This window comes from Neopelma chrysocephalum, unplaced genomic scaffold (genome assembly GCF_003984885.1).
Source record: "Neopelma chrysocephalum unplaced genomic scaffold, ASM398488v2 Primary Assembly neopelma1_24, whole genome shotgun sequence".
Classification (NCBI taxonomy): domain Eukaryota; kingdom Metazoa; phylum Chordata; class Aves; order Passeriformes; family Pipridae; genus Neopelma; species Neopelma chrysocephalum.
The window spans coordinates 7,064,166-7,086,877 of NW_020897693.1; the positions used below are offsets into that span (position 1 = coordinate 7,064,166).

The 22,712-nt window shown below is 39.8% G+C and overlaps 1 protein-coding gene across 7 annotated transcripts; it reads right to left on the reverse strand.

The window, feature by feature from the left end:
* Nucleotides 1–1,376: 1,376 nt before the first annotated feature.
* On the reverse strand, nt 1,377–22,476 carry HPS5 (HPS5, biogenesis of lysosomal organelles complex 2 subunit 2). 7 transcript variants are annotated; one of them, XM_027701602.1, is made up of 23 exons: nt 22,407–22,476; nt 21,038–21,207; nt 20,505–20,615; nt 19,608–19,672; nt 18,791–18,983; nt 17,192–17,325; nt 15,888–16,103; nt 15,473–15,544; nt 15,151–15,239; nt 14,004–14,182; nt 13,621–13,779; nt 12,332–12,491; nt 10,235–10,352; nt 8,356–8,502; nt 7,531–7,605; nt 6,419–7,026; nt 4,929–5,052; nt 4,571–4,726; nt 3,980–4,099; nt 3,582–3,695; nt 3,144–3,250; nt 2,215–2,500; nt 1,377–1,779 (listed from the first exon to the last, which is right to left on the reverse strand). In XM_027701602.1, exons 2-23 carry the CDS (start codon nt 21,143–21,145, stop codon nt 1,719–1,721), a joined length of 3,402 nt encoding a protein of 1,133 aa, XP_027557403.1. In that variant the 5' UTR covers nt 21,146–21,207; nt 22,407–22,476; the 3' UTR covers nt 1,377–1,718. The 7 variants fall into 7 exon arrangements, 6 of the variants coding, with proteins under 6 accessions (XP_027557403.1, XP_027557394.1, XP_027557384.1 ...); XM_027701593.1 differs by having other exon boundaries at nt 21,038–21,208; nt 22,091–22,461; XM_027701583.1 differs by having other exon boundaries at nt 22,076–22,461.
* Between the last annotated feature and the right edge of the window lie 236 nt (nt 22,477–22,712).

The window sequence follows — 22,712 nt, forward strand, 5'->3', positions numbered from 1 at the left end:
TAGAAAATGTACTCAGAAAACAGATGTAACAGGCACATTGCTTGATATAAACGAGTCAAAGCTGTTCAGAAGCCTTGAAACTATTCCAGCTGGCATGCTACTGTGCCAAAGACCAAGGAACAAGATGAGGAAGAGGAAGACAAGATGAAGATAAAGCGTCATCATCAGGAAAGGTGTCTAAGGTGAGATGAGGGAGATCTGATGGGATGGATGGTTTTGGGAAGTGGGAGTAACAGATGTTGTAATGTTAGATATTATAGTATAAAACTATAGCACCTCTCTAACTCGGTGTGCATACTGTGGAAATGATTCCTACACACCGAGGATGCTGTAAATAAAGACTGGCTTTGCTTTCTAATACTCAAAAAGGAGTGGTAGAGGGTTCTTTCCAGCCATTTCAGGCATCAGCATCTTGGATGGTATCAGGAATAGTGTGGCCAGCAGGACTAGAGGAGTGATTGTCCCCCTGTACTCAGCCCTGGTGAGGCCACACCTTGAGTCCTGTGTCCAGTTCTGGGCCCCTCACTACAAGAAAAACACTGAGGTGCTGGAGCAAGGCCAGAGAAGGGCAAGAGAGCTGATGAAGGATTTGGAGCACAAGTCCTATAAGGAGTAGCTGAGGGAGGTGGAGTTGTTCAGCCTGGAGAAAATGAGGCTCAGAGAAGACCTCATCACTCTCTATGACTACCTGAAATGAGGCTGTAGCCGGGGGGGGTAAGTTCCTTTTTCCCAAGTAAAAAGTGATAGGACAAGAGGAAATGGCCTCAAATTACACCAGAAGACATTTCGTTTGGATATTAGGAAACATTTCTTCACCAAAAGGGTTGTCAGGTACTGGAACAGACTGCCAGGTTGAATCACCATCCCTGTGGAGGCATTTAAAGGTTGTGTAGATGTTGCACTTACGGACATGGTTTAGTGGTGGACTTGGCAGTGTTAGGCTAACAGTTGGATCTTTAGGGTCTTTTCCAACTTAAATGACTCTGATTCTAATTCCACTGGCCTGAGGTTTGTTGGAATATCACAACTGATGTCTGTAGTCATACTGCACAAACAGATATGGGGAATATAGAAATATGGTACCTGTAGTTTAACACTGAGCTCATTTAACAAGTTTTTCTGTTCATCAGCATTTTTAACCATTAATCCACTACTGAAAAGTATTTCCCTCCCATTTTAAGACTTGGCTCAATTAATGTATTTCAAATAGACCTGTCTGTATAATTTAAGAGGGGGAAAAAAAACAAAGGCCACCATAACAAACACTTCTACAGCAACACTAAAGGTCAACGAAATTTACAGGAAAGTTAAACAAGTATGGGCTTAGATATTTCCCAGGAATGGTTTCTCATGTTTGCAAACAAAGAAACAAAAAAATTTTATATACCATAATTTAATACCTAGGGACTCGTATCCCTAAACACTTAAGTCATAGACTCAGAAAATGAATTCAGGAATTTTTGTCTTGGAAATCTGTGACCTCAATTTCAAGATAAATACTGGATTGTTTTAATTTAAGTTCTACAGTTCAAAACTCATTTCTAAAGGAATAAGGAAGAACAGTTCCTGGTCAGATATCTGCCAGATGGAGACTGGCTCAATATAACTGAACTTTTAGACAGGAGTTCGTTTCCTTAAGGGCCTGTGAAGTTTAAGAGGCACTTTAATTTACAATCATTACATTAAAAAACGTTCCCAGAGTTTTCCAAAGTTGTTTTCTATGCTTGCTGAGACCACAAAAACCGGTCACACCTTTCCAACATAGACTGAATCAGCGCTCTGCAATTAAAACAAAGGAGAAAAAGAAAGGTTAAACTGTAAAAAAAGCTAACAACAGAAAGAACAACGGTTTTGGTTTGCTTTTTAAAGAAAAGTTTGTAAAAAATGTGACTGCATTTCAGAAGTAGCATCCTGATCACTATGCGTGCCTTCTCTGGAAGGAATAGGTGAGATCAGAGTCTGTGCAGGACTCAGCAGGACACATCTCCTTTACATATTCTTTAAGGTATGATTTCCTGTTTCCTTATTTTCAATTTTAAAATGCCTACACTGCAAAACACATAGTTCTTAAATAATAGGAAAGCTTTCACCTCAGCCTAAAATCCAAGGTAAAAATGTGAAGCACTTCATGTTCTTGTTAACTGAAAAGAAAGTTTAAAGCACAGAGGAGATCCAAAACAAATAGTGTGGATCTTCTGTTGACACATCTCTTACCTCTGCCTCTTCTCAGCAATTCTCAGTATCTCACAGACACCAGTAAATCTCTCAGACAACTCTGGTGTCAAGCCACACTCCTGCAAGAGAGGCAAAGCACGATTGGGGCCGATGGCCCTGGCCAGCAACAGAGCCACATTTTCCACAGTGATGCAGTCTGGGCAGCTCATGCCACCATTGCTGACGGCATTCCCATTCTGTTGGCCATGGTGGTGCAAGGCTGTGCTGTGGTTTTGTGCAAGACGCAGAAGAAACTTCCACTCTTCCATGGTCTCTGGAATGCAACCTAGATGTAAAATGAGTTTGTTACATTATTTGTAAAGCAAGGATTACTCTAAGCCTGCTATTTTAACTATATCTGTTGTAAAAGGGAGGCTAACTATTCTGGTTTACTCTGGGAAGATTTAAGAAAACCAAGCATTATCAACAAGCAAATTGTGCACAGAAATGTACTGCTTTGACTGACCCAGTGTAAAGATTTAGTGGTGAACACACAAAGCTTCACAATAATTCAGTATTTAAGGCTTTGGATAAGTCAAGAGTCAAAGTTTTGTCCATCTTAGGGGTACAGGGAATTTTCTTCTAAGTTCTGCCCTGTAATGCAATGCTTTGCTCACCCTAACTTCGGGTGTGTGCACATGCAGTGTGGGAGTTTTGTGCTGTGCAGGAAGGCTTGCTATTCTTCTATCTACAACAACAAGTTTACCTTTTACTCCCAACTGATATACAACTCTACATTCTTGAACTTATAAGCATTTTCTAGCACAACTGTTACAGGAATGTAACACCCATTCAAATATGCTGCACTATACACAGTTAGGGCTACCTAAACAAAAAAATACAAGTTCAGCTCAGCTTTGTGGGCAAATCATTATTCACAGGCAGTTCCTATATTACAAGTATATTTACACAGCTTAAGAATCACTAACCATCTTCTCCATTCAACAGGCTCAAATCATCCAAATGAGCAATATTAGTAAAGGCTTCTATTCTTCTATCCAGCTCCAGACAGAGAAAAAGATATCCGGGCCAAAATCTTGAATAAGAGAGTAAAGATTTCCAGGAATCAAATACTCAGTTTAAACCAAAGTCAAGAACAATTATATGCTCATTTAAGTATCAGTAAAGACAGGAGCAACTACATTTCTTGAATGCCAGAAATAGACTGGGGACATGGTGAATACCTCTCAACCAGAAGGGGTGTTTAGTACATTAAACTGGACACTTAATATTCATCCTCAAAAAATGAAAAGTTTTTAAATAAACACTGTCCAATTAAGAAGCAGACGGGTCATTTTCATTTGTATCTTTTTGGGGTCAGAATACCAACTTACCAAGCATCAAGAATAACCAAGTCTTCTCCTTACCCATGTGACTTACAGATGTGAGCCATCTTCTCTTTTGTAGCAAAATCAGCTGGGAGTTTAATCAAAAGCAGAATGAGCTGGCTGTAGCCCCAAGTAAACAAATGCGATCGTGGCCTAGAAGATGAGAAATTCAGTTTTAAAGCACTATTGATTTTCTTCAGAACATTATGGCAGGTATATGAAAAGAGAGGAGGAAAAATGAATGAAACACCATGTGCAGTCACTCTGAAAAGCATTATAGATAAGTTATTCAACCCTTTGGTTGTTTTTGCTGAAATCTGCAACGTGCTCCAAGGAGACAGTGACATCCGAACTGTCATACAAAATCTAAGCCAAAAGACTGCAAATCTCTTAAAGCTTTCTGTTGCACTCAGGACCTTGGGGAAAACCCACCTTACCTGGGATTTCCTTCTGCATCCACAGTATTTGCTCTTTGTGGAGCATCATGAGAAACTGCCAAGCACAACCAATCCAACCGTAGAGATTCGGGCTGCAGAAGAGATCTAAGGAGAGACGGTCTAGAAAAAGAACACAGAAAAAATCCTACCAGTCTTAAATATACCAGATATGGAGAAGCAGAGTGTGTATGGACAAACAACAACAACAAAAAAGATGTAAAATGAAATACAGAGAGGCATAAAATGGTTTATGTTTCTGCAAACTGAGGGGACCACAAAAAACCATCAAGTTGTTTGCTTTTTTTTTAATGGTGTCTAACATTGGTATATTAAACTGCAGACAGGAACAAAAAGTCAGTTTCATTAAAAGTATTGTTTAGGAAAACCCTTTTAAAACTAGAATCTAATCTTACAAAAACTCCAATCTGATACCAACTAAAACTGGCAAATTAACTCAAACCTAATGCTAAAGAACACCAAGCAGACAGATAAAGAAACAAGAAAAAAAAACCAACAGCCAAAACAAAAAAAACCCACACAGTTACATGATGAAGAGAGCAGACAATGAAAAAGATTCTGTATTCCCTTTACCTTTTATCCTCTGGCTTTGATTTCACCAGACTATCTAAATATGCTAAGAAGTGAGCTGGATCATTCCTGCAAAGCTGTTTAATATCAGAAGGCAAAATAGAGGGGTAGAATTTGATCAAGGGCCGAAGAGCTGTCTCCCCAAATTTTTCATAAAGCCTGGAAAGAGAGGATAAAAACTATTTTCAGAACCAAACAGCAAAATGATCACTTTTCCAAGATGTCTTGCAAGTTCAAGACAGTACTGAAAGGTGATCTCTCTTAGAGATTCCCAGAAATCTTCATGAAACGTTAAGTGAACTGATTCCTGCTTGCAAGTTAACCACTCTGAGGAAGACAAAAGGAAGATTTGGGTACAAACCTTTGAGCATGTACCAGTAACAGTGGGCTGTCATCCCACGGCCCCAGGTCATGCAGCAGCTTCAGTATTTTCAACATATCTTCACCCTCCATTGCTAAAGCCAGTGGACTGTGACAAGTTAGTTCTGAAATAAATCAGGACACAAGTTACAAGACATGGGCAAGGGTTTTTTTCTTAACACATACACACATCCCCCCCTTTTTGTCCTTACACTGAGCAACAGCTATCATTGCCTTCATGGAACTCTCCAGCTAACAGTAGTAACAAGTGAGCAGATCCTACTTGTTCATTTACAGAAATCAACATCACTGATCTGTGCTTACAACAAATTACAGTTATAAAGCAATTTGGTAATTCTTGATGCAACTAAGGCATGGAATAACACTCTTGATGTATTTTCCTCTTCTTTAGACTTCTGAGGAGGTAATTTTTCTCTCATGTGAGAAAAGATAGCCCACAGCAGAATGTATGTCTTGCTGAATACAATACAGATCTGCATCAGTTCTCACACATTACAATTTTCTTCCATTAATAAATAAAAAATGCAGCTTGAATCCTGACTTAACAGAACACAGAATTCAACACAAACCTTGACCCTGATGAAATGCAGATATTAATCTACAGGCACAAGTGCAGTCCAACTAAGGACAAACTGGGAATGCATACATTACTTTCACTTCTGAGGCTCTCAGAATCCAAACAGTGAAGAGATTCCCAGAAACCCAAATATCAAGATACCAACACTCAAAGCAAGATTCTGTTGTTTAAATATTCCCTGTTGGAGCCAAATCAATACCAAGACTTTAATGCACTCTTAAATATATAAAGCAGAGGCTGAATGCAGAGAACAGAAAAGTTCTGGTTTCCAATATAATCATGAAGCTCTGGTTCAATAAGATTAAAGAGGCATCAAAAAGATCAGAAAGTATTTCTGTGGAACAAGGAAGTCTGAAGTGATCACAAGCCACTCATTTGCATGAAACCATTCACTCCATTCAGTTTTGTTTCACATTAACCACACTCCTCTTCAAGTTGAATCTTTCAGTGCAAATGCTGAAGCCCCTCCCCTCACTTTTGCCTTGTTTTTACAGACATGATTCTAATTAAGATGCTTTTGCTCTTTGAAGCAGGTATATTTGTTTGTAAAAAGATCTAGGCCGTGATCACTCCAGAGTTCAATCAACAAGCTCCATGCAAACTAACAGTTTCAAAATTGCAAAGTAGGGGCAGAGGAGAACAGTCTCTCCAAGGAGCCAGCAGTTCTTCCTAAACTAGTCTTAGGGGGGAAAAGCAATCAACTAAACAACCCAAAACCAGAACAAACACTCCCACACATCAACCATCCTCCCCCTCCCACACTACACACCCACTTTCTGCACACCTGCAGAAGGAGTATTTGCAGACACAAATTTGCGTGTCTTGAAGCTTTCTTTGTTTTTTCTCCCAGTCTTACTTTCAGGTTAAGGAGTAATACAATTTTCATTAGTTACCTTTCAATCCTGCGATGTACGTTTCCCACACATTAGGACTGGCTGCATATGTGGTTATAATACACTGCTTTACTCTTTTTAAATCCAAAAGAAAGAAGTATCTTCGCATAAACCCACAAGCCAAGGTCCACGCAGCTGCCAGTGGCAGACTTCCATCAGAGCCTTCCTCAGCATCACCACTTCCACAGGGAAAGACACGCAGCTCAAAACACAGTGTTGTCAAGTCCACGAGATCTTTCTGAACAGCCGGTTCTAGGACACACGGGGGAGACACTTGAAAGCCGCAGTCCAAAGGTCCCCTCAAATCAGTACTATTTTCACACATGGTTTTGCTTACACAAGTTTCATCAGTATTTTCCTTTTCAATGCAGCCTTTCAAAATACTACTCTGTTCCTTGTCCACTGGGCCTCCATCAGCTGGACCCAGTCGCAGGTTTTCCTCCATGACTGCCCTCTGTTCTTCAGCACACACAGCCTTGCTTTTCTTAGAAGACAAAGGAGAATGGTCTTTGCTGCTGAATTTTTCTTCCAGACAGACAAGCCATTCCTGTAAAACCCTTCTCATACACTGAGGTTCTAATAAAACCTGGGGATCCTGGAGTTTGGCTCTGCAGCATAAAAAAAGAGGTTTTCCAAGTTTAACAGCAGTAAAATGCCACAAGTGAAGCATCATATGTACTCTGTGTAACCCAAAGTATACTCCTGCACTTGATTAGTGTCAGTGGTTGCTATTTTTGGGGTTTGAGTGCATCAAACAGAATTTAGGCTACTTATTGCTGTCTGCGTTTGATCTCAGTACATTTTGAGTTCCCCAAGACTTCCTTCAGAATGGATTTTTGTTTGTTGGGTGGTTTTGATTTTTTTTAAACTATGCTTGTAGTTAGGACAAAAGAATAACAGTACCTAAATAAGCTTTTAGTGGGTATTGCTTAGTTTTAAAAAGAGGAATCAAATCATTCATCATATTAGATCCTTTCAGGTTATGTTAATAGACATTTAGAGCATTACTCTTACATGCATGTAATGAATTAAAAAAACCAGAATTTACAAAAACGGTAATTTTTTCTACCAAAGCCTAATATATTTATACTCTAAAAAGTTTCCCTGCTTACAAAGCTTCTGCTGTTGCAGCCTTAAGATCTCTTAGACGGTCCTCCTCAGGAAGCTGGCAGCTCTGTGGTTCTAACCTAGAAAAACACAATCATTTCAGTCTTATCTGAAGTATTATCTTTAATAATTTAAGTGAGGATTTCCTCACAAATTTCCTCATTATTTCTACATTAATTCCTTTATTAAATACAAAGCTTTAATTTCTAAAGAAGGAACAGCTCAACAGAAATTATGGATAAAGTGAGCATGAAGAACAACAGATAATACTATTTTATGGCCTTCTGTAATGCCTTCTACTCCAACTACAGTAGATATCTGCAGGTACCGAATAAAAATCAGTACCGTACCACTACATGAAAGTTAGTCCAAAATAGTAAATTAGCACTGGAATATGAAGTAACTTAACTCTGTATTAAAAACAAATAAATGAACCCCAAATAAACACAACCCACAGAAACCAAAAGCGACATATGTTTTCAGGGAGCTAAAAGTGCTTACTCGCCTCTCAGAAAGGACAGGAAACAAATTGATGGACTCATGTCCAATGAGCATCACAGATCTGTTATGTGAGAATACACTGTGTTCATATTCTTGAGTCATTGCAGCACTGTGCAGACTGCATGATTCAACACTCAGCAGTGTTCACTGACTCATCAACTTCTAGGAAAAGAGTTAGGGAGAACCAGTGAAACCATAATAATGAAGGCAGCTGGAAAAACCTAATGCTGAGTTCCTCATTCTGCTTGAAATAGTAGTTTTTCCTTAGGTTACTATTCTCAGGACATTCAGCAAATGCAATTGCTAAGAAAACAATATTTTGCACTCACTCTTTCTCTTCCTGGGGAGATGCTACCAGATTAGCAGTCAGCTCTGGCAGCTGCTCATCATCCTTGGCTTCTTGCCTCCCTTTAGTATCAGGACTTATATGAAGTGTGCCTATCTTCTCTGTAGTTTTGCGTACAAAGCTGGAAACACTGGGAATCAGAAGTTCAAACATTTAAAACTGAAAGTTCAAAGGCAAACAAACCAAACACTTTCTTTTCATTCAAACCATCATTTCAGAAAACTTTATAATCTGAAGAACTCTTGAAAAAAGGATGAAAGCAGGGATGACCAATAGGAATAAATCTCATTAAGAATCTGCTCAAAATTCATATTTTAGTCATGATCCATACTTTCACTCTGAAGTATTCAGCACTTGGTATTTTTTCAGCTGGAGAAACAGGATCATGTACTAACATTAGTGTATACATTTTGACATGTATTTGTATGTCAATAAATGCAGACTGACTGCACTGAACTTTAAAGCTTATAAACAGAAAGCACCATTAGGAAATTATGTCCCTCTTGGTGGTAAGAAACGATTTTACAATGCTTAAAATTAATTCTTCAGATTACAAAGCTCATAAGAAATGTCCTTTTCACATCATCAAGTCCCAGCCCTTTAAGTATTTTATTGAAGAGAAAGCTCAATGAACATACCAGAACACAATTATTTCTACCGCTGCCGTGAAGAGAACTATGTCATCAAGATTTGAACACAAAAATTAGCTTCCTGCTTTCTGGTCTAGAACTAGTTTAAGAGCATCAAGAAAAATAAAAAAAAGGCATCTTTTACTATAACAAGGTATAGCAAAAGCCAAAGGTTGCTGCAGAAGACAGAAAGGATTCAAAGGTAGCAAAACAACTGGACTTTAATGTCTAAAAGGATTAAAGAATTTTTAAAAATTAACCGTAAATATGATAGTATTTTATTTAATTATAAATTGAATGCAGTGAATACTTGAAAACTTAGCTCTCATTATAAGTAGAAACACTTATTACTAGTGAAGTCCTAAAAACCGCTTACGGTTTGGAAAGAACTCAAAACATTGCATGTATTTGTGACAGTTATTCTGAAATCCTCACACTGTTGATATCAGCTACAAATTTTTGTTTCAGGACACAATTCACATACCAAAGTGATCAAGAGAGGACTATGCAATTTTTCAGATCACCACTATGGGTCAGAGACATTTTAGCTCAGTAATTAACATACAGCACTTTGATCAAAATTATGTATTTAACACCATGTCCTTTATATATGTACATGCCCCCCATTTTTGTGAGTTTTGACATAGCAAATTGATTTCTGCATAAAATGGACACTACCAGATTTACTTGTACCAGCTATAATCTACCATTATCCCTTAAATGTCTGGGGAATTGATTAGATTCACTGAAGAATGCGTGGGGGAAATTATAGACTACTTTGCAAGTGTGTTTTAGCAATATCTATCTGATTTGAATATTTTAATGTTTGCCCGCAAGCAACATAGGAAGTCTTCACTCATTCTTTAGAAACCTAAGTCCCAGGAAAGCAAGATCCCAAAAAGAAATATTCAGTAAGTTTCCTTTGAATACAAACCACAGTCACAGTTTACAGGATAATGTAAAACATTCTTAGATATTTAGCAATTATTAACTACTCAAAACCCGAGGTTTAAATCTTGGCTCCACTGGAGTCAATAGCAGCACTGTGAATCTTCATTAGAGCCAAGATGCAAGATTTAAATTGCCTGGCAAACCTGATTGCATGTCCGGTGTTCCAGTTCAGGTGTTACATGTTTGCACAACAGAACATGAACTAAACCACAAAATGCTAAAAATTCAGAGGACAGAAAAGGGAAAGATGCAATGGATGAGTGAACCTGCTGCATGCTTTACCTTTCTTTGACAGCTTGGACGAGAGGAGATGGGGAACGAAATGACAAAGGAATACTGAATGGGAGAAATGTCTCATTCCGGTCAGCCTCAACCACCACTGATGCATGACATACGTTGTCTAACAAATGGAATTGAAATAAAAAGTCATGAAACAATGGCCTAGCAAAAAATGGAACAGTGAAATGAACTGCAAGTCACTAATTCATTAATGGATAATCTGCATGCAATACTTTTCTACTTAATATTCCAGAATGTGGGGAGCCAGGTTTCAAGGGCCATTTTACTGCTGACTTTGAACCTAGTAAGTCTGCTTTATTAAGATTGTTTTGGCTCTGTAGTAAGACAAATTATGATCAACAACTGTATGAAAAATATCTTCTAAAAGTAGACTTACAGTCCATTTAAGGGACAAAATTTTTATATAATCCATTGACATTTATACATCTAGGAAAATTAAGTATTGTGGCATACATCAATTCACATTGCATGATTTCCAAAATCTAAATCGCATATGAACAGAGAGAGACACATATGCCAAGGTTAAGGCATAAATCACCCTCTTATTTGAATGGACTCAAAAATATAAGTGAGTCCACAGCTCTCTGCCTTTTGATAAGAATCAGAGGAAATACAGAACCACTATTTCCTCTTCACTCTTATATCCCTAACAGCATCTACAGTGTGTTTTCTAATCATTTCCTGGTACAAACACACACTGTATCTCAGTGATGTAAATAAGAAAAAACCGACCATTTTAAGCAAGGATGACACTGCATTTTGCAACACTCAGCAGTAACCACGGTGTTGAGAGGAAAAGACGCTATGCTGTTACGGAAATTCTACCATCGGAATCCACAGTCCCTCTTGACAGTGCCTAAAGGTCAAAACTGATTTTACAATTGCTTGCAAATAAAGCTGCTTTTGTTCTTTATGCAGACTAGAAACCTAAAAACTTATGACATCTTACGTCAGTGCGAGCGGGGAAACACTAAGTCCATTTCTTTAAAATACCAAATCAAGTACATGTGTTTCAATAAGCATCTAAAGCGTCTCTACTTGGAAATCATCAACAATTTGTTATCTCTTGTGGAACAGACAGAACTCTTCTATCTTCTGACAGTCAAAAACTAAGTCCCTTCTTTTGCAAGTTTTAATATTGGAAATGATACACTCCCAGGTTTTCTCACTTGTTTGTCTGGTGATGTAGGTAAAGAGGCACATGTAAACGTAAGTGCTACAAACTGTGTAGCTTAGTCTGCAGGAAAACACTAATGACAAGTAGGGGAATAAATACCAATTTCTATATTCTCCCTCCCCGCTATGTATTTTTTCCACAAAGCATCCAAATTCTCTCCATCCTCCACTGGCATCTACTCTCTCCAAAAGCTAAAAAGCAGCCTTTTAATTGGAAAGTCTGTCTACCATATGTGGAACTAAGCCAGTTCCTCATCATCCCAGGTTTCTGCACCCCCTCCCAATCCCAATCAGAAGAGAGAACTCTTTATTCTCACTCTAGCTTTAGTCCAGTGACAGACATTTGTAGGAAATAAAAAAGCTCCCTGGATGGGTTACACTAATCTTTGCATGTGTAAGAGATGATCCCCTGTACAAATGAAACCCTGCAAGCAAGTTAAGAACACTTAACAGAAGCCTATTGCTTTCCCTGAAGAAATATAAAGCCAGAGCCAAGATTAAGAAATTCTTTCCTGGGACAAATATTATGGAAGGATATCAGCTGCAAACAAATCTTTGAAGTTCAATTAACACTGGCATAGACAGCTGAAGGAATCTTAGCATTAATGCTGAATTACACATGGAAGGGGGGGAAGCTGGAGTGAATTCCTAGCCTGGTAAAAGCCCTCTGGACCTTCTGCTTTGTTTGCTTTTAAGCTTGGATTTCTGTGGAGCTAGCTTTTCGGCCCAATGTTTCAAGAAGGATTTTGACTGGAAGGTGACTGTTCCCATTGATCAAATTAGAGGACTTAATAATGAATAACTTGATAGTGGAAAATAAGAGTACAGAGCCAACCCAACTGAATTCTCATAGAACAAATAAAAATCACACCCAAACCCCATATTTTCATTAAGAAACAGTACCAAGGTCTACTTGCTCATCTTCCTGGTGTGCAGGAAATTCTTTAAGTCTCTCATCTTCTGAGAACGTTTGACTGTGGAGAGAACATGAATCTTCATCTGACTGACTGCCTCTCCGACTGATAACACGGTATATTCCGGAGTCCAAGACACTGAAGCTTTCCTGTCAGACAAGGCAGAGGAGTTAAGATATTGTATGAGTTGTACTTCTGCGTTAACATCTTGCAATGAACTCATCCAACCATACCCACACAAGTAACATCACAGCACTTCATAATTCAGTGTCTGCAAAATCCCTAACAATGTATTTTTTACATATCCAGAATGGAAAAGGACACAGATGTCAAGAAGAGTGCAGTTCAGTGACTTGAAAAAGACGTGTATGCTGCAATTGCTTTTAGGAAGGTAGCCTGTGAAACAACTGGTGTGCTCAGTATATGGCAAAAGCCATCTCAGCTTTAGTCCTGCAGCTGAGACAGTCACTTCACCCCTTCTTGCCTGCATGCCCAAGAGTCCATGTTCTTTTTGCTGGTGAGCCACACCCAGACAGCACAATTGCAGACCCTGCAGAACTGTTCAGTTCCAGGACACACACACACATTCTTTTGCTTACGGTCAGTCTACGGAATTTACTTTCCCATCAATTAATTTAAAAATACCACATCAAGATGGTATTTACATTACTTGGCTTTTTAAACTTTACTTTTTCAACATTGTTAAAGCGAAAGCAGCAGCTGATCCTGTATTAACTATGAAGTATTTCCCTTTTCTTGAAAAGCTGCTGGAAAGCCAAGACAATACAAAGCAGCTGTACATGTAAAAGAATATTAGAAATACGCTGTGTAAGAGTATTAGAAATATGTTTTGACTTTTTTACTTAGAACTTTCTGCTTAAGCTTCATAAAGAAAGACAATTTTTTCAATAGGGCTAAGATAGTTCTAAGCATTCAGACATTCAGTTTTCACCACATAAAACTACAGCTACAACCAAGATGATCTTCACTGAAGTATGTTAAGACACTAAACTCAGCTGTGGAGAAAGCCCCCTTCATATCAATCTTTTTTTGCATCTCAACCACTAGCCCCAAAATAATATGGAAAAGAGGCAGAGGTCTGAGAGCTTACAGAATGCAAGTAATGGTATTTCACACGTAATTTTAGAAGGTAGCACTATAAGCTCTAGTAGATATGGTAAAAATGAAAGCCTCATCTTCAAAGAGAGCAACAAGGTGATTTTAAGCCATAAAGATAAAACCTGTAGACAACATTTTTAGTCCTACCAATACACATACATGAGATGAAATACTGCTTCTTCTACTGCTGCATGCAGAATCTAGAGGTTCCAACTTGGAAATCAGTTCTTCCAGTTGCATAGTGAGATCTTGTTGGGTTGAGGCATCCAGTTGAGACTTCAAGTGCTCTAGCTTGTCTAGAGGCAAATTTTTTCTTGCCTAGAAGTACACAGTGAAACAGAAGCATTATTATTTCTAATGCACATATGAAAAGCAAAAAGTGCCATATATGCAGGCTAATATTCATCCTAAAAGTATAATATTTAGATGACCTTTTAAAAACTCCAACAAAATGATTCTCAGTAACCCATGAAACTTAATGGAAGGGGGACAGGAAAGACAGTGAAGTTGCACTGAACATTCACCTAGAGCTGTTTACTTACTCTGCAAGAAATAATTGAATTTTGGAAGAGACAAGAGACCCTGGCAGCAAGGGTCCAGAACCCTCTTCTCATCAGACGCTCTACGCAGCGGTCGACCAGCAGAAGGGAGAGGTGCACAACTTTTCCATTTGTATGCAGACAGAACAACTCACTCTTGTAAACTGCAATATCCTGAATATCTGCAAAACCAGATGCACAGAAATATCTGAAGGACTGAAATTGTTAGCCAACATTCCTTTCTGTTCCTGAAAGGAGAAAGTGTATTTTTCATCTGACTGCAAATGAGTGCAAAAGCCTAATACACCATAGCACGAGTGGCATAGGGAAAAAAAACACTGAACAGTGCTGACTTAGCATCCAAAGTATCAAAACTTTCCAGAGTTGCATTTCTAGAAAACATTCAAAAAGTACACTAAAGTCACTAAAAAGTTTCCTTTTGCTCAAATGGGAGACAAAAAGCTAAAGCCTGATAAAGATGAGAAATACATTATTAGCTTTGAAATACAAGGAAAACATCCATTGGTAGAAAAACACTTTGGCCTTTGAGCCGTTTTCAAATGCAATAGTTATGCTGTATGCAAACACTCCACAACAAAGGCATTGGAGACTTAACACCAAAACGGAGGGAGAGAAGGGGAAGGAAAAGACTGACTGATACAGACTGACTTCTGTAGGACTGCTTATAACCATATACACAACTGTTTATAAGGGTTCACTCATTTGCCAAATAAATATATTCCCTGGATGCAATTTAGACAGGTGTTAATACAAAACAGGTTTTAAGTTTTCAGCAGCCAGATTATCCTTCACAGGACACCTGACAATGAACCTGAATAAAGAGAAAAGAGGAAAAGATACTGTAAGTTAATCACCTGTATTTTAATTACTGTATTTTAAGATTCACTCTACATCACATTTTGTTTCTCAACAAGCATGTTCTCAGAAATACGGAGGGAGGAGTTGGCTGGAAGAGGCAGGGAAAGGGTTAATATTCAAGGATATACCTGAGATAACAAGGAAAGTTTTCTGATAAATGTTCTGCAATCGAGCTGCAGAAAGTGAGCTTGAAAAGGCTCCACGTTAGGCAAGGACTTCAAAAGTGACCATTGTAACAGACAATATTACAGAGCAGTTTTGTAACATTTACCTTTCACTTCACTCCAGAGTAAGACTTGAACGCTTTGGGGAAGAAAAATATAAATGCCTCTTTCTGTCCAGGTCACCACACAGTGCTCACTGCAAGCAAAGCAGATGTTAATGGAGCAAGTTGATTGTGGTAAAATTAAAAAAAATAAAATATGCAGGGATGTCATTGGCTTAAGTACAGCAAGCAAAAAGTGAGACAGTTGTTTAGCATGGTACTTGGAAAATTCTCACACGAGAAGCCAAAGCTGGTAATACAAATTAGGAGATTATACAATTTTTTAAAGTCTACTTTATCATAGGAAGCTACGCTGTCAAATACTCACGTCAAATACAGCAGCTTGGGGAAAGATAAAGATTGTGGAGAGCAGCTGGAACCAGTGTAATGAGGATCCTGCCTGTAAAGTAAAATTATTATTCGTTACAAGCATAACTACAATAACATCAGTTCCTTTGTTCAATATTCTTAACCCTGTAAACACATGGCTGGCTTAAACAAATACACTCTTATGACAGCAGCATTCACTGGGGTCACACAGACACACCTGCAGAATCAACGTTTTGGCATTTTTGATAACTCACCTACTGGCTTCAGTTATTAGAGAAGAATGTATTAAGATGACAAGAAGGATTAACATTTGACTGCAGTAGGACTTTAATTTTCTCAGCATTAATGCAGTTCTTTCCAGCTCGTCTGGAAGTCCCAAGCAAGTTTATCTGTGATAACACTCGTGTTTCTACCTGAGAGTAACCACGGGAAGAGGTGGTGATGAGAGCAGCTGCTTGAACTGATGTGTGCTTTGCACTTCCCCATCAAAGTTCACCTCCCACATCCTTGAGCCAGGTCGAGCACAATATATTAATGGCTGCTGATTCACACTGTTTTTTCCAACAGGGAAGAAACACGCTCCAAATTCTCCATCTCTCTCTTTATTACCAATTTTCCAAAACTTCTCTCTAGTGGAAAAACAACATACTTGTTAAGGCAGCATTAAAAAAGGTTCTAATTAATTTTATGTTTTTCTTTAAGAGCAAAAAATACCAAGTCCCAGTTGTTGAATTGCTTTTGGTGCTTAAAAAAAAATATCTGTAATGACTATTATAAAGTCTGCATGAAGTCTATACAAGACAGGGTGCAGAAATATTCATTAGTTTAAATGAATGCTTAGACTACAAAGGCTGGGTTTTTTCAGCAGAACCAGTCAGTCAACCTGGTGATGGGAAAGTAATGGTGCAAATGTTCCCAGAAACCATTTCCAATTACATGAAAGATAAGATGGTGATTATGAATAGTCAGCATGAATTTATAAAAGGGAAATCATGTTAAAAGCCCTGTACAACAGAACAACTGGCTTGATAGATTAGAGGAGAGCAGGGGATGTTGATTATCTTTACTTGACTAAGGCTTTTGACACTGCCCCTGCCAACATCTCCACAGACTAACTGAGGGAGCATGGGCTAGGTAAACAGACATCAAGGAATGCAGTGTCCTGCCCTTGGGAAGGAATAACCCTAGACACCAGTAGAGGCCAGCTGGCTCCCCAGGAGACAGCAATGCACTGGAGCAACCCCAGCAATGGGCCACAAAGCCAACTAAGGGACTGCAGCACCTGCCTTGTAAGAGGCTGGGAGAGCTGGGCTGGTCAGCCTGGAACAGAGGAGGCTGAGAGGGAACTCATCTGATCCCATATGTACAAACACCTGATGGGGAGGTAAAGAAGACACAGCCAGACTGCTCTCAGTGATGCCCAGTGAATGGACAACAGGCAAAAATGGAAATCCAGGAAATCCCATTTCAGCGTAAGAGGATTCTCTTTTTTTCCCATTCTCTGTTATTGTGAGGGTGGTGATATGCTGGCAAAGGTTGCCCACGGAGCTTGTGCAGCTTCCAACCTCAAAACCTAACTGGATACAGTCCCGCAAAATCCACCCTACCCGACTCTGCTTTGAGCAGGAAAACTGGACTGGATAATTTCCAAATGTCATTTCAGAGATTGTATGTGACTCTGCAAAGTCCAGTATCACACAAATAAAATACAACTTGCCTCTCGGTATCACACAAATAAGTGCGTGTAAGTGAAGATATGAGTAGTCTTCCATCCAAATAATCAAGCTGAACAACCCGAGAATCTACAGTGGTTATAATCTGAACAGGAAACATGACAAAAGTAGCAGCAGCCTAAAGTTAGAGAGAAAAAAAAAGAAAGAACACATACTGGTCTTCAGTTCACAGTGAAGACTATTTCATTCAGTTAAAACTGCAAAATTCAGAAAAGAATCATGTACGCTATGAATACACAGCATAAGCACTTCCTTTCTTCTCTGTCCTTTACAAAACAAGGCTTCAATACTCACAGGCACAAAACTCTAAATCCTCCTTTTCCCAAAACCTTTACTGAAGATTTAAGAAAAAAAAAAATCATTTTCCTGTAGCAACCTGACATTTCTTTATAATTTTTTTTCTGTAACATTAGAAGAGATTTTTTCTTCTTGCTATTCTAGGCTTTGTGCTTTTTCTCCACTTCTTCCCACATACACTTCGAGCCAGCAAACGATTTTATGGAAACAGACCTGAGGGCTTAATTGATACAAAAAAAACAACTTCTATTGGATATAGATTGTTTATATAAACTCACCTTCTATATTACCCTGCAGCAAATTACCCCAATACTATTTATCACACAACTGTCTGAATTTGCACAGGTGGCAAACACTCTCAGACTTCTTACGAATAAGAAACTACTGGGAACTGCACTCAAGTTTTCTAGAAGCCATTTGCCATTTTTGCCAGCTTAAAGTTGTTGTCCTTTTTAGGAATCTGACAAAATGAATTACATGAGAGAACCAACAATGCCATTCCTTTAACAGGCATGACCAGACATATTTCTGTGGGCCTTGCCCTTCTCTCCTCTCCCTTTCTCTCTTTCCACAACTGATTTTTTTCCCCTCTTTCTGTAAATACAATGAACAGTATCGCTGCTTTTAAGTCAATTTTCTATCAAAATCTTCCACGAGGGCTAGAAAGGACCTGGAAGAGCACAATGATTTCCAGGTTCTGCTCCTCTTTACGGACTAAAAGGAGAAGGAAAGGACTCAGTAGTGGTAAAACCTAAAGAACAGGTTATCATTAACATGTTTGCCCTTTGCACAAAATGTAATGGATGTAGGTTTGATGTCCACCTACCATTTGTTTTATCTAATCCACCTTTAAGAATGAGAGTATCCAGATAGAGCCAAGCAAAATCAGAGTTTGGGACTGCTCTTTCTCAGACCAACAGTTGAGCTGAGGACTAAAACAAACAGCTGAACCTGTAACTGGACTCTAAGGAATCCAACAGGCTCAGAAACACCAAGACTTGGATACTTGTAAGTTACAAGAAGAAGCAGCTCATCCAGTTTTTAATTCTGAATATTTGAAAGCATTTTCCTGTTGCATTACTAAAATAGAAGGAGAGTGGGGCAAGTTCATGGGTCAGGATTTCTACTGTTGTCTCAAGAGACTAGTTCTTCATCCCAATAGTTAAAGCTACCAGAACTCCATCAGCTGGCAAGTCCTGCCCAGTTCTACTTTACTAAAATAAACAAAAAGATTCCACACATCACCCCCTGTGGATTAATCTCAATCAAAGTATGCAACATTTTACCTTCCCTTGCTTCGACGTGTTAATTTTGATGGCCGATACTTTTCCCACGTGATCTCCTACAAAAACTCGAAGGGCAGCAGTATCCCAACATAGAGCTGTGACTTTTCTGCCCTTATGCTCAGAGGAAACATAAATCCGTTCTGGCTTCCCACGACGTTCCTGATTCAGCTCCCAGACTACTACAAGACCTTGGCTACAACAATTTAAAAAAAGAAAGTGCAATTTGAGAAAAAGTTTTCTAATGTCTTATCAGTGATAAAGTTGCATTTTTCCAAAGAAACAGAAAACCCAAGCGAAGCAGCACACCTCAGAGCTGGTTCTGTTGGAGGCTGCATGCTTTCAAGAAGCGTCTCACACTTAATTCTGAAGAAGTGTCCTTCATTGCATTACAATGCTTCAGCAGCTTTGGAAGGCTAATCTCACATTTACTAGAATTGCCAGTGAGGATGAGGAAAAATACTTAAGTTTAAATAGATTTTAAGCAATGTAAGTGGCATTAACTACCAATGCCTCTCTGCCAAGTTAATGAAGATGCTTCTTTTGATGCTGAAAGGTCTCAGAGTGACATTTATCATCATAACTTCACATGTATGAGCTCTCCCATAAATGTTCTGTTACAGAAATAACACTTATTCTGGAACAATTATTTCAGGGAAAAAAAAAGTTAAGTAAACTGTCTGTGCAGAGAATCATTCTGTAGGGCCCTCTACCAGTTAATTCCCTGGCCCCTCCAAGTTCTCAGCAACATCCAAGTCTGAAACTTAGAAGCTACCTAAAGATATTATGCAGCACTCAGGTTTGTAGGTGCATCACTCACCTGGTGGCAACAGCAACATAGTCTTCATCATGCAAACAACAGGCCACCCGGGAAATGGCACCTTCCTGAAAGGAGGTATGGGAGTGAGCGCAAGTAAAAGTGCTCCTATACTGCCTTTACCACTATGCAACTTAATTATCTTTAAGACATAAACTAGAATCATGTCAGCAGATGCTACCGCTCTCTTGTGATGTGGTTGGGTTTTTTTGGTCTGGGTTTTGTTTGCAAGCATTGAGCTTACTCCAAAAGGATGCAGCTGACAACAACATGAGAACATCAAGTGCAATGACTGCAGTGCATTCTCCAGTTTGGAAAACACAGAAGCATCAGTCTCCTGTCTTGCACCTTTGGGATTTGTTTTGCCAGAACTGAGATGCTCCCAGCCTTAAAAAAATGTTTGCATTCATGTTACACTGGAAGCACCACTGGTTCCCAGGAAACAGCATCTACTGTAGAAGCAGCAATCCCTGTTCCATCATCTCTTCCAGCAAAAGCAAGTCAGCCTATCTTTTCTTCACTTATCCCGGTATATCGTGGTTTGGACATTCAAACATTGGGAGTTATCTACGCGTGAGTTTTTCTGGTTTCATGTTTAAAGTTTTCTTCTAATTCTTAAGTATTCAGGTGACTTTGTTGCTGCTGTTAAAAATAATCATTTGAAAAACAAATGTCTTAGGTAATTTCTTTCACACCTAATCAAATCTATTACACCACACACTCTAGGAATACACTCCAGAACCGCAGCCTATTTTAAACACAGCAGTCCAAAACTTCACCTTATTTGGACAATTAGCAAGCTGAAGATTCCTGTTGACTCTTAATAAAGATTAACTTGAAATAATGTCTCTTTCCCAGCCCCATTTTCGTAAATCTTCATTTAGCATTCTTTACTCTTACCTTATGAGTGAGAAAGAGTCTTTGCTTCCAACCATCTTTCTGGATAAGGTTCAGTCCTCCTCCTGAACTACCCAGAGCCAGCCATCTCTTTGACACATCTATACACGTGCACTGAAGGAATAAAAATCATAATGCACAACCTGGCTGCTGGTAAGTTCTAATCACAGCATTTTGTTTCTTGCTTATTATTTCTTTAAAAGTTTCATTGTATGCCAGCTGTGTGCACCCCTCCTGAAACACTGGCAGCAGAGATATTAGAACAGCACACTCTGCAACTGGAGCAAACAGTGTAAGGCAGCAACCATGTCAGGCTGTGTTATGTACCCCACAGCTGCATCAGAAAACACACAGAGTAACAGGATCCTTTGTCTTCACTCCTTCTTCAAAAAGTGTTCCCCCCCCATAGGCTAGAATGCACACCCCCAAAAACAATGAGATGAATCCTATGGTTTAATCAAATAATTAACCAAATAAAGTCATTATTTGAATTAAAAAAAACAAACCAAATAAAACAGCAAACACCACAAACTCACCTTCAGACGACTGGAATCCAGCCTGAGTGCAGAAAGCAATGGATCCAAACATTCCAACTCTGCCAACACATGGTTGTAAGAGTCTGGAATTACTGGCACAGAGGCCATTGATATACACGACTAGCGCTGCTCACTCATGGGTATGTTACAGCTTCAGTTTTTAGCTGTACCTGCCAAAAATTAAGTTCTTGATTAGTTCATTTTTATAGTATTATATCGGGTTTTCTGTATTTAAAGAATCACAATGTCTTCCCACTCAAAAATCATCAGGTTTCAGTTTGCCAAAAAGGCCCAAGGGCTGCAAAATTAGATTTCTGCTTCATTTATGAGAAGTTTTTGTTCATTTCAGACACCTACCTTCAAAATACTGAAATTGTATTTACCTCCACCAGTGAAACAAGTTCTGTCTAACTATGGAAAAAGCCTTCTTTTATAGAAAAACACACTTCCCCTCACAGCATGCACCCTTGATTTGAAACTAATTTTCTCAAGGAAAACATTTAGCATTTGCATTTTACACCTACATCATCTTCTCCCTCAAAACTAAATTTAATAAGTATTATCCTCAACTAATACCAAATTTAGAACTACCTGCATTTGTGCATTTTGATGCAACTATAAACTATTCTCTCCATGGTCCCTCTTTTCCACCATACAGGAGAGGTAACGCAGAGTAAAAACTGGTGACTAAATACCTCTTAAAGTTGCAACCTCGTATATTTTTTATAAAGGGCACATACTTTAAAATAACCTCTTGTTGAGCTTTTAAGTTGTGTGTTGCTTAACAAAACCCCAAACTTGTTACACCGCATACTCAAGCCCCTGAATTTCTAAGTAACGTTTAGTGTGCAATCCCATAAATTAAGTAACTCCCTCCCAGAAAAGCCAGTCATGTGGAACCTTACGTTTCCTTACAAGAAAAGTGAACGTTCTCACCAGGAACTAGGAAAAGGGAACAGACGCATTTAGCCAGAGAAACTGAAAGTCACTTCTTCAAAATTCTCAAGACGTCTTAAAAGCCTTAATTGTCACTTTTACCGTCCCGATTATCTCCCCTACTCCGCTGCCGGGGAGGGCTGTGTGGCCACGAGTTGCCGGCTGGGGTTGAACCACGACACGGCGTCACTTTCTCTCCGAGAGACGGAGCGAGGCGAAGCACCACAAAAGCTGAGAGGGAACCCCCCAACTCCTCCGGGAACCGCAGGCAGGGCACGGGCGGGAGCCGAGAGCCCCGACGGGGCCGCGGCACAGACCCCCTGACCCCTTAACGCGCAGGGCGGCGCCGGCCCCGGGAGACATTCAGCCAGGAAGCACCGCTCGCCCCTGGTCCGGTCCCTCACCTGCGGTGCCCTCTCTCCCGGTCCCTCACCGCTCTCTCCCTCGCTCTCTCCCCCTCCAGTTCCCTCTCCCGGTGCCGCTCCCGCCGCCACCTCCAGACTCCGCGGTCACGTGACGCGCGGGAGGGCGGGGCGGGGCAGGGGCGCGTGCCCGCTCGGCGCTGCGTCACCCGGAGCGCGCGGGAGGAGGAGGAGGGGGAGGAGGAGGAAGTCGCGTCAGGCACGCGCCCGCCCCTGCCCCCCCGGCCACGTGACGCCATGACGCGCGCGCCACCCCCTCCCTCCCTCCCGCCGCGCGGGCCGGGGCCGAGGGGACGCCCCTCCCCCGCAGCGCGGCC